Source organism: Mus musculus, chromosome 19 (genome assembly GCF_000001635.26).
Source record: "Mus musculus strain C57BL/6J chromosome 19, GRCm38.p6 C57BL/6J".
Classification (NCBI taxonomy): Eukaryota; Metazoa; Chordata; class Mammalia; order Rodentia; family Muridae; genus Mus; species Mus musculus.
This window is the reverse complement of record NC_000085.6, coordinates 18,672,984-18,685,819: the sequence shown is the minus strand read 5'-3', so window position 1 is coordinate 18,685,819 and position 12,836 is coordinate 18,672,984. Positions and strand designations below refer to the sequence as shown.

At 39.4% G+C, this 12,836-nt stretch overlaps 1 protein-coding gene across 6 annotated transcripts in view; it reads right to left on the bottom strand.

Annotated features, from left to right (window-relative positions):
* Positions 1-12,836, bottom strand: part of Carnmt1 (carnosine N-methyltransferase 1) — a 36,443-nt gene that overhangs the window by 21,382 nt on the left and 2,225 nt on the right. For all 6 annotated transcript variants that reach the window (NM_001377051.1, NM_001377054.1, NM_001377052.1 and 3 more), the window contains exons 2-3: positions 7,937-8,132; positions 6,553-6,716 (exon numbers count right to left, since the gene is read on the bottom strand). In NM_001377051.1, the coding sequence (NP_001363980.1) occupies positions 6,553-6,716; positions 7,937-8,132 (360 nt within the window). The remainder of the gene's footprint in view (positions 1-6,552; positions 6,717-7,936; positions 8,133-12,836) is intronic.

Genomic DNA, 12,836 nt, shown 5'->3' with positions numbered 1-12,836 from the left:
TTTAAGTGAAAATAAAACAAAAACGAAGAGTACTGCTTGCTAACTTCATCATTCAACGGTTCAAAACAGCAGCATAGAATATACCTTTATGTAAAACCAAAACAGACACAATGATCTAGCATTGGTAAACTGTGGAAAGCATTTCCTTATCAAGAATGCAGAGGCCAATCTGTACCTTCAAAATTATTCCCAATCTCAATCACATTAGTCCCAAACATGGACAAACAGGGAAAATAAATGTGTTTACATAAAACATTTTAATTGAGCAAGAACAGGTAGTTCTATGCATATTCATTGACTATGCTAGGTTTAACAGACATATCAGGATGTCCATTCACTGAAATCTCAGTAAGGAAAGGCAGTTGAAACTGAGTTAAGTCCAGCTCAAGTGTACGTAAGGACATCATGTTCTATGCCTGCTGTGGAATGATCTGAGACCCAAATGACAATGCTTTATCCAGAACTTGGATTCTGAGGGGCAGAATTCTAACGTGCCTCATCCAGGCCCTTCTCTTTCTCTGAGACAAGGTTTCGCTGTCCAACACAGGCTGGCCTCAAATTCCCAAGCATCCTGCCTCAGACATGTGGCACAGGCACAGGAGACACCACACCTACACCTGCTTCTGGGGATTATGTTTTATGGAAAAGCTTCAACATTAACTGTTTATGTGGACTTAAAGTTTACCTTGCTTATCTAGTACAAAGAAACTAATCCAAGTAAAACAAAATGAAATGATATAGAATATGAAACTCTCCCATCAGGTCCAAGACTGAGGGATTAAACATTTTCCCCCAGTATATCTCATTTAAAGTTTATGAATTTGTATGTGGACATATATCTGTGTCACAGCTGTAACACTCGCTGTTTCGGGGATGGGGAGGGGTAGATGGATAGCCGTGTCAGAAGACTCATGTCCTTCTTAATCCTAAACTCTGACATCTTTTTTTTTAAAAGATTTATTTATTAGTTATTTTATATGTAAGTACACTGTAGCTGTCTTCAGACACACCAGGAGAGGGCGTCAGATGTCATTAAGGATAGTTGTGAGCCACCATGTGGTTGCTGGGATTTGAACTCAGGACCTTCAGAAGAGCAGTCAGTGCTCTTAACCGTTGAGCCATCTCTCCAGCCCAAACTCTGACATCTTTACCTACTGAAAAAATACCTTTAATTATTCTTTTACTTTTTTTTTTTTGGTATTTTCTTCATTTACATTTCCAGTTCTATTTACTAGCACCACCTAAAACTAATTCCTGCTTACCAGATGTTACACCCTGTACAGCTGAAAAGTAAACTGTAAAACATCGAGTATACAAGTCTCCTCAGTACCTTTAGCAATGACATGCTTTTTACTAGACAGCTAGTACTGAGAGGCTGACCAGACACAACTGCATATATTATTCAGTAATTTTAAGTATAAATAAAAATGATAAACATCAGAAGTCATATTGACTTAAGCATCTGAAATTCATTCAAACTTTGGGACACTCAAAGTATAAAAAGCATGACTTTACAAGCTACTTTCAGAAAGGAAGATACTATGAATTTTCAGGAATAACTTAGAACTTAAAGAAGCCATTAGCCAGCACTTTATTGCGCAAAGCATTGATGACTTTCCGAGACTAAAAACTAGAAACTTAAAAACAAATAATATCCCCATAGAAGTAATGATGTTCATAAAACTTAAAGCAATTATAAAACTATAAAAAGTTAATACAAGAAATTAGCTCATTACTCTAACAGTTATGGAATCCTTCTTTAAGTGTCACTGTTAAAAATCTTAGAGGCAAGAGTGTAGCTCAATGGTAAGGCCAGTGTAACAGGTACACAGATTACTTGTAGTAGCACTGCTGGCTGAACACAAGCAGCCTTTAAGAATGGCAATCTGTACTATTCTGATTCAAAGTCTTCAAAATCATTCTTAATGAAGATTACTGCTTATCTTCCAGAGAAGAATAAAAAACAATTTGTTGTCCTCTCAATGGGTAAAAGGCAAGGCTTAGTCTTAGCAAATGAAAACCATAGGCCACGATCCCTTACAATGAATGAGTATAGAAATCCCAAACAAGACATTAGCAAATCTAACCCAACAATGTTCTTAGAAAATTATTTACCATAGCCAAATGTGACCTCTCCTAAGAAGGCAAGGGTGATTTGATTTAACACATGAAAATGAGATTTTAATAAGACAGGGTGGAAGAAGACCTCAACAAGTTTATCCCAATAGAATCAAAAGGTATTTAACAATATCCAACATCCTTTCAAAGAAAGGTGGAAAAATATCCAACAAGAAAAGGGGCATTAAGAAAACCCCACAGGGGGCTGGAGAGATGACTCATCGGTTAAGAGCACAGACTGCTCTTCCAGACGTCCTGAGTTCAATCCCCAGCAACCACATGGTGGCTCACAACCATCTGTAATGGGATCCAATGCCCTTTTCTGGTGTGTCTGAAGACAGCTGCAGTGTATACAGTGTACTCATCATATATATAAAATAAATAAGTGAAATCTTTAAAAGAGAGAGACAGACAGACAGACAGACACAGAGAAAGAGAGAGACAGAGAGAGAGAGAGAGAGAGAGAGAGAGAGAACCCCACAGTTAACATTATACTCAGGGGTGAAAAGAAAAAGCTTTCCCCTAAGAATAAAAATAAGGAATAAAGGCATTCATGTTGGAAAGGAAGAAATTAAAACTTTTTGCATGATATGATCTAACATATGGGAAATACCTCCAAAAATCATCTATAAGAAAGGTAGATCCTATTCAGAAAGTATAGCTCAAAATGTCCAAAAGTCATAAGCATATATGTCATGACTTTTACGGTATTTATTTTCCTGAGAAATAAACTCCGTGGCTCAGCGGAGAAGTAGATAAACAAGAGCCATGTTTGACATATATGAATGCCATAATGAAACCCATTATGTTGTATGCTAACTCAAAAAAATAAAAGAACAGATGATACTTTGAATGAAAAAAAACAGTGACAGCTTAGATAATTAAAACACACACACACAAACACACTCACACTCACACACACACACTCACACACACACACACTCACACACACACACACTCACACACACACACACTCACACACAGTTAGTCAAGTAGTATATGTTAAAAGTTTACTCTGCTTTTCCGCCATCATGGAGCCAAAAGCAAAGAAAGCTCCCACCACTCCCAAAGCAGAGGCCAAAGTGAAGTCCTTGAAAGCTAATGCTGAAAGGTGTCCACAGCCACAAAGGGACTCCCACAAGTCACCCCCCTTCAGGTGGCCCAAGACCTGGCAGTTCTGGAGGCAGCCCAAATACCCTCAAAAGAGTGTGCCCAGAGAAACAAGCTTGACCACTATGCCATCATCAAATTCCCCCTGACCAGTGAATCTGCCATGAAGAAGACAGAGAACAAATGCTTGTGTTCACTGCAGAGGATGTCAAGGCCAACACGCACCAGATCAAACAGGCCGTGAAGAAACTAAGAGACTAATGTGGGCAAAGTCAGGCCCTGATAAGGCCTGACTGACAGAAGAGGGCGCATGTTCACTTGGCTCCTGATAATGATGCTCTGGATGTAGCCAACAAGATTGGGACCAGCTAAACTCAGTCCAGACGGGTAAATCTAAATATTCACTTTTTTCATTAAAAAAAACAAAACAAACAAACAAACAAACAAAAAAACCTGACTTGGCAACAAAAGAATCTTGCTCCTAGCTTTTGCTGATGTCCTATGTCCACAGAAGTTGATTTGCTATTGAAGAAGTAATTATTTTAAGCAAGAGATCAGTAACTACTCACTGTTGCAAAATTTTTCCTACTAATCTGTCTCAGGAAAATGCTGAAGTCACTGTATATGAAATAGAAGGTAAAATGTAAAGTAAACAAAAGTTTATAATTCAGTTCATTTTCTAGAAAAAAAACCAATATTCCCACATTCTTACATTTCTTGATGCAAGGTTTATAGAAAAGTTTCTTAAGAGATTGTCTGAAGCAATAAATACTTATAAGTATTTCAGAAATGAAAAACAAATTATTTACTCAGCCCTCTATACTAGTGTCTGACAGAAAAAGCAAAATATATTTATTTTTGATTAACTTATTTACTCACTCTCATCTTCACGATTTGTTGGTTTTTTATTGTTGTTGCATAAAATGCTGAACCAAAACAAAACTATTAATGCAAAAACTCAAGAAAATAAAGAAGTTTAAAAAAAAATCCTAAAACAACACAAATGTCGGGATTACTTCGGAAGGACTTAAACAAATCACTGAAATGAGCTGAGGTGTGGCAGCACGTGCCTATGGTCCTAGCACTCTGGCAGGAGGATTTTAAGTTCAAGGCCAGCATGAACTTGTGAGCTACAGTGAGACCTTGCCTCGGAAAACCATGAAGTTCAGCACCTAACAGCAGAGATAGACCCTGTGTACAAGGCAGGTAGGGGCCAGCACTGAGGATGAGTGTGTGGCTTATTTGGGGTCCTACGTTGCATCCCACATTACAAGCAACCAAATGCTTAGAGAAATAACCAAGCCTCACAGGATCTACAACACCAGTCTCAAATATCTTAGATTTTTCAGCAAAAAAAAAAAAAAAAAAAAAAAAAAAAAAAGAAATCCCCAAGGATAGAAGAATTTAAACAACAGAATTAAAACAATAGTAATTTAAGATTTTAATTCACTGAATGAAATAGGAACTCTAAGTCCTTGAAATACATCTCTATGGAGAAAATGAAAGAAGGGCCCCTTTATTAGAGAGCAGCCTGAGAACAGTGAAGGCTACGAAGACCACACCTCCCAGGCGTCTCAGCCCAAACTGATAGACTATCAGGTTCCAGAACTGTGCTCAGGGTCAACTTTCTGGATCTGCGACAGAAAGTGAACAGATCCATTCTCAAGAACAGACTCTGCGCCTGCGTGGTGGAGAACACCTCAAATCCAGACTCAGGAGGTAGAGGCAGAGGCAGATGGATCTCTGTGCTCAGGTCAGCCTGGTCCACACAGTGAGTTCCAGGCCACCCATGGCTACACAGTGAGACCCTGAAATCTAAAGCTGTGAAGTATTACGCAGTCAGAAACCATGACAAATACTACATGACTCTCAAATGCCTTTACAATAATTCTGAATATGTGGTTTTACACATCCACATGCTGAAAGAGGGAGGACGGAGAAGGTGGGGATGATAGACAGTGGTGTTCTAAAATGCCAAAACGTGATGAGTGTTGATAAAGAACCATAATTGTTAAGTTACTTCAAAATTAAAGTTCAAAAGAGAGAAAAAGAGACGAAGATCCTGACAGTCCTCGAAGGATACACCCAAACTCAGGAGTTCTGAACACACGGGACTATGGATCCCAGGGTCTGAGACAAAATTCACTGAGCTTTTGAGAATGGGGAAACACTCAATTTTATTATTTAAAAAGGTCTACTTTAAATTGTAAGTATAGACGATTTTCATGTGTCTATGTGTGTCTATGTGCACGTGTGAGTGTAGATGCCCACAGCTGCCAGAGAGGTCACTGGGCGCCCTTGAGCTGGAACCTTACAAGTAACTGTGAGCTTAATAATGTTCAGCTAGAAACGGAACTTGGGTCCTTGCAAGAGCAGTAAGAACATAGTCTCACTACTGAACCTTCTTTCTACTTTCAAACAGATTCTAGCAGCAATAATCTTTAATTATGCTTGTCCTCAATTCCAAAAATGCAGGCAATGAATATTAGTAGGTTTATTATGTGATGTTATCCTCAATTGGAATTACACTTTTATCAAAATAATGTACAAAGTATTCAGCATTTTCATATAAGATAGCACTTATACCCACTACCAGGCTATATTTAATCAATACATTGTAAAAAAAGTATGTATTTGCTTTAATTAAAATATAATTTTATTTTACTTTATTATTTTTGTTTATGCGTTTGTTGAATGTCTTACTCAGTGGTTTGCCACCTTATTTTCTGAGAGAGAATGGAATCCCCTGGCTCTGGGGCTACAAAGAGCCTGGCTTTTTAAACAGATGCTGGGGATCCAAACACAGGCCCTCATGTATTATAACAAGCACCACCCAGCCCTCCGCAAATTTGCTTTTAAAACAAATGGTTCTTTGTAGTCCTATGCATTTCACTTATTCATTTACAAACGTGAGTCTGAAAAGCAGAGGTGGAGCTTCAGAATCCCCAAAGGTTCTGTGTTCAAAAGTTAGTCACTTCTCTGTGGTATGGATGGATGCCTCAATTCTTTTGCGTATGTCATCATGAGATAAAATAAAATCTATCACTATCATTGTGTTCTAAAAACAACTTATAATGCAGTGAGTATTGTTGACTATAAATATTTACTCTAACGTTTCAAATCTCTAGTATTTACTAGGGCAAATGTTACCAAACATAAAAACGTCAATGGCACACAACTGAAGCATCCAGTAACAAATATACCACTCACATACGTGAGAACACACAGGCACCGAGCAACTATGAACGTGAATCATAAGGTGGAAATGCTGGAGCTAAATGATTCAACCTTACAGAAAGTGGGTAAAAATGTGGTAATATTTACCATCTCTCCTTTGGAAAATTTTTGATAATCTCTTTAATGATTGGCTTATAGCAGGCGTCCCTTTCTGCTTTCCCGGTCTCACTCCAGTCTCTTACAAACTGTTTCAGTGTAGATTTTAACTTATCCATGTCAAATGTAGATGCTGGCATAATCTTTCCATTGGCCTGTTTAAAAGGGGGGGAAAAAGAATTATTTTCTTAGAGTCAATTTTGAATATGGTTAAATGAGCATGCTAAGATGCAGGTGTGTCGATGATAATATTAGCCTCTCACCTAGGGAGGGGCTCAAGTACAGCTTGGGATCCTATGTGACTAAAGGTTGGTGCTCTCATTTCTACCCTCAACAGTCCTTACTGGAGCAGGGACCCACACTGAGCTACCATGGAGACATACACCCCACCCTCCAACAGAGGTAAGAAAGCCCGTCGTCGAGTTCAGTGACGAGTTCAGTGACGGGCTCACGTCGGCCTGGCCAGAGTCTATCTGGATGCACAGAGCCGACAGTTACTGCTCGTCACTTTAGATTTTTTTTTTTAATCATCTTTTTTTTTTTTTAAATTAGGTATTTCCAACTCATTCCAATGCTATCCCAAAAGTCTCCCATACCCTCCCCCCCCACCCCCCTACCTACCCATTCCCACTTTTTGGCCCTGGTGTTCCCCTGTACTGGAGCATATAAAGTTTGCAAGTCCAGTGGGCCTCTTTCCAGTGATGGCCGACTAGGCCATCTTTTGATGCATATGCAGCTAGAGTCAAGAGCTCCGGGGTACTGGTTAGTTCATAATGTTGTTCCACCTATAGGGTTGCAGATCTCTTTAGCTCCTTGGGTATTTTCTCTAGCTCCTCCATTGGGGGCCGTGTGACCCATCCAGTAGCTGACTGTGATCATCCACTTCTGTGTTTGCTAGGCCCCGGCATAGCCTAACAAGAGACAGCTATATCTGGGTCCTTTCAGCAAAATCTTGCTAGTGTATGCAATGGTGTCAGCGTTTGGAGGCTGATTATGGGATGGATCCCTGGATATGGCAGTCTCTAATCACTTTAGATTTAAGTGATGGAAATAAATTTAAAGGCAAGATGAATATCAACAAATAAAGATACTGAAGAAACCAGGGAAATTAACTAATAGAGCTAGCTAGTAAAGTCTTTTAAGGAATTTAAGTCCCGTATATAATAGTAGTACATCTAAAACACCACGTGAAAGTATTATCAATCATCTACGTATGAGAACAAAGACAAAGCCTTGAACAGATGCGATCTCTAGCATGGTGTTCACCCAGCTCCCCAGCACACCCACTCTCTCAGTAGAGTGCATGACATGCACAAGAGCTGGACAGACAGACCATAACCCTAAGATTAAAAGAGATAGAAACAATGTCACATACATCTTCTCCATATTCTTTATTTTCGAACATATGTATGCAATCATTCACAATGGTCAGCAGTATTTCCTGATTATGGTCAATGCATTTCCGGATCTTGTCCAAGTGAAGAGGAAACTGAGGAAGCAGTTTCTGCTGGTTCTCTGGAAGGGACCGAAACTGTCTTTCTGTTCTGTTCACTCGTTCATGCATGCTGGTGCTAAAACAGAAAAGGTGTTTTATTTTAATTGGCAAATGAATTCTCTCATCAGAGGCCAAGCTCATTTTAAGACTGTCAGCTTGCATAACTGTTATTCCGAAGTCCTGCTGGACACCACCCTTAGGCCCCACCCTTTGACGTTTGAAGGAACGTCTGCTATGCTTTTACTTCATGAGGAATACTTCTCAGAGGAACCGACAACAACAAAATGGCTTATAATGAATAGGAAGACATGTGCAATAATAAGAGGACACATCAAAGTTTAATTTATAATTATTTTTCTAATTTCAATTTTCAAATTAAACATTTTGTGCAAAACTGGATGATAGCGTAGCTACATCATCAAGCAGTAACATGCTGCGGTAAAAGTTAAAATGGCCTAGATTTAATCCCCAGAATCAAAACAGTAAAAATGTAGAATATAGAGTATGTTTGGAAGCTAACTAAAGGCTAGCCTAGTTGAATTTTGAAAACTATAAATTATATACTACAAAAGTAATATTAAACAAATGAAAAATTAAAATTCTTTAGGGTTTCAAATGTAATCGTCACAATTTGCATTCCAAAGGTTTTCTAATGGTTACGTTGAGGATTGCTTATTTATGAAGTAAAGAGGAAAGCCTCATTTTTAAAAGGTAAATGTCATTTTATATCAACCAAATTGACAAAAACCTATAAATCCAACTAGGTCAAACATTTGAGAATTATAGAAAAATTAGAACATTTACATACCAATGGTGAATCCAGAAATGACTATAACCACTTTGCAAAATAACAGCATCCTTAGTAAAGCTTAATGTTGATCAACCCTATGATCTAGGAATTATACTCTTAAACATACTCAAGAAACACAAGCTGCCTTCACCACAGCACTGTCAAATAAACACAAAACCCCACGAACAACAGAAAGCCTATTATCAGTGGTCATGATGAAGAAATCATACTGGGGAATGCAGAGAAATAAACAAAGCACGGCTACAACTCTAAAAGATAAAATCAGGAGCACAAATATTTGTTTAAAATAGCACTATTAAAGTACACATGATACATAACTTCATTTTATATAACATCAAACAACACATTGTTCAGGAGCCAAGCCAATGTGCATGGAAAGGAACACCCTCTCTGGGGAAAAAGGATGAGACTCTGTGTGTGTGTGTGTGTGTGTGTGTGTGTGTGTGTGTGTGTGTGTATAGCAATATGTGGTGTGTGTGTGAGCATGCATGTATAGCAGGATGTGTTGTGTATGTGGGCGTGTGCACAGACTATGGAAACTGGGTGGAGGGCTCACAGGAATTCACTGCATCATTCTTTACATTCTCTATACACAAATAATTCAAGTACTTCTTTAAGATGAAAATGTAACATTCTGAAGAGTAAGGAAGCACGGAAGCTCTTGCTATCCATACCGGCCACAGTCCTGTTTCTAAAGGCACGTGTAGCACATGGGAGGGAGGCCCCGAGGGTGATGGAAGAGGACACCTAGGCAGGAGTTTTACTGACACTGCCTTTTTACACTTGAGATACTAGGACTGCTCTCAAGTCAGAAATACTGTAATCTAACTTGTTATTTTACTATGTGGTCTCTTTTACACCCCAACGTGTCTTGATAAAACAAGGTAAAAATAATGATAGAACGGTCATGGAAGTATTTGCTGAAATTTAATAAATGTCAAGTATGTACATAACAGAGATTGGCTGGAACAAATCTCCACAAAGCCCACAAGACAGTCAGTCCTCTGTTCATGCCATCAACCTTCACTGGATAGGAAAACTTAGTAAATATAGTCAGTACTTGTTACAGTTTATTTTAGATATGAAGTTCTTTTCCTTAACAAATAAAATAAAGGCCGGGCGTGGTGAGGCACGCCTTTAATTCCAGCACTCAGGAGGCAGAGGCGAGTGGATTTCTGAGTTCGAGGCCAGCCTGGTCTACAGAGTGAGTTCCAGGACAGCCAGAACGATACAGAGATACACTGTCTCGAAAAATCAAAAAAATAAAAATAAATAAATAAATAAAATAAAAATAAAAATAAAAATCCATGTACTAAAGGCTTGATTCCTAGCTGGTGGTACCTTCTAGGGAGGCTCTAGAAACTCTAGGAGGTAACTGGAGGTGATGGGTCATGGGGCTTGGGGGCAAGGGGTGGGGGTAGATGATGATGACACACTTCTGGGTACCTTGTCCAGAGCCTTACTCTCTTTCAGCTTGCTGGCCACCAGATCAGTTGCTCTGCTCAGTCATCTTCCCTCCCAGCAGCCTAAAACCTTGGAAACTGTGAATCAAAATACATTTGCCCTCCCTGAGCTGTTTACATTGGGGTTATCAGAGTGGCAAAGAGTCTAATATAGTACTGAGAAAGATAGCAGGCATACCTACTTCTTCCATATTAACACATTCACAGGGAAAATACAAACAGACAAATGTAGAAAAGCAAAAATACTCAGGGGAAGAGCCATAGCCATCCCCCTTCCAAAAGGAACTACTTCTAGTACTCATCTTATAGCTGTTTAAGACAAATTCATTCATGACTGAATGCACAAATTCTGGCAATATGTATTTACGGGACATAAAGTGATACTTTATGTACAAAGAGGGATGATCAAAGCAAGTTAGTTAACCCATCACGTCCCACACTTATCAGGGTCTTTAGTCAAACACTGGATCCTCTGACCAACATGTACCCACACGACTTCACCCTTCCACTCCCATCTGTTGGTTAACTACCGTTCTGCTCTTATGACTGTTTAGATTCCACACATAACAACAGGAGGTCTTTCTGTGCCTGGGTTGCTTTCATGTAACAGCTACTCATGTGGTACACATAATTGCAGAGCACTTGGAAATGGTTAGGAATATACACCAGGCCACACCTATGTCCTTTTAGCTAAGACTTAAGATATACCACCAGTCTGAGAAACAGAATTCCTTGTCCTTATCAGAACAATTTTTGTCAGATTGTAAATTGTCAGATTTGTAAATGCTCTCTAAAATAAATAAATAAATAAAAAGAATAAAATGATTGTTAACATTCTACTTTATGCAACCAAAATTTACTAAGGCATTTCCTAACTGCAGTGCACTGAGTAGTGCACTTTTCTGCATTCACAATCTGTATTTGCTATGGTTTGAAAGAGGCCACAAAAATGCACATTAAAATTTAATCCTGGTGCTGGAGAGATGGCTCAGTGGTTAAGAGCACCGACTGCTCTTCTGAAGGTCCTGAGTTCAAATCCCAGAAACCACATAGTGGCTTACAACCATCTGTAATGAGATCTGATGCCCTCTTCTGGTGTGTTTAAAGACAGCTACAGTGTACTTAGATATAATAATAAATAAATGTTAAAAAAAAACCTTAATCCTTATTGTGCGGTATAAAGTAGGTAGAAATGTTAAGTCAATGATGGTCTCTGAAGGTAGGGCTTTCGGGAAATATTAAAAGTGAAATGGTACCTGAAAGGCAGCACCCTAACCTGGTGGGATTGTGGCCTTGAAAACACAAACACAAACAAAAACAAAAAACCGGAAGGAGGCACAAGTCCTCTACCACGTGATGTCTTACACCACCTCAAGACTCCAAGGGAAAAAAAAAAGACTCCATGGACTTTCTCCACTAGTAAGAACTTCACCAAATGTGCTCCACAGCCTTCAACTTCCTACCCTTTAACACCATGAGCCAAATATATATAGCCTTTATTCCTTACACATAAATGACTGAGGGCATATATTAGAAAAAAGGAGAGGGGGCACAAATTTTCAAAAGTCGTATTATTGGGCTTGAAAGGATAAATACAAAACGATTTTTGGAAGTTTTTTTTTTTTTTTAACCAATTTATATTTAGTTCTAAAGTTTGCTTAGTAAAGTTAGGCGAACAGCGGAGTGGCAAGTGTTTAAAGCTCACTGTGAGCAGCTCAGTCTTATTACAGAGCTTTCTTCCTAGTGTTCCTAGGCAATGGCTGCTCTACAATCTTCTCACTGAACCTCAAACAGACTTTCAGTAACATGCATCCCCTTCCTAAACAGCTAATACTGACACCAGAGAGCTATCATCTCCAAATGACCCTTCTCAGCCCCGCGGTGGACAAGCCCCATTATGGCTAAAAAGCACTAGAGAGGTGTGACCTAGGAATACTGCTATAGACGCATGCAGCCTTCACCTAAGGTCTCCCAACCCTCCCCTGCCCAGCCAGCAATTCTCCTGGGCACAACTTCATCCTTTACCCTTTTCAAATCTCTGCGTTTCAATAAGAACAAGAAACAATGCTAGGCATGCTTCTGCTTTTGTTGTTCAAAGAGACCAAGTGCCATCCTGGCGGCAGGGGAGTGGGGCTGGTGAAGCTGTATTTGCTGGTACAGCTGATAGGTGGGTCGCTGGGTGAGGGAGGGGAGGCACATTCCTTAACCCCCAGGGATCTGTGGTCTCCAAAGCTGCCAGAAACAAGACACACTGGGAAACTCTTAAAGGGTTTGGGCAGGGTGTGGTACAGCATGTGCTTAAGTGCACTCTAGAACCACACAACAAAGAAAACAAACTAACAAAAGATAGTGACGGGTGGGCATTTCCCCAGAACTGAAAGCATAGTCTCTTACAATGCTAGAATTGGAGCTAACTCTACTATTATCGCAACTATAAGCTACAGCCCACTAGCTGTCTGATCATTTGTAACCTCCTTGTAGAGCGGCCATCCAAGCCCTTTTGCTT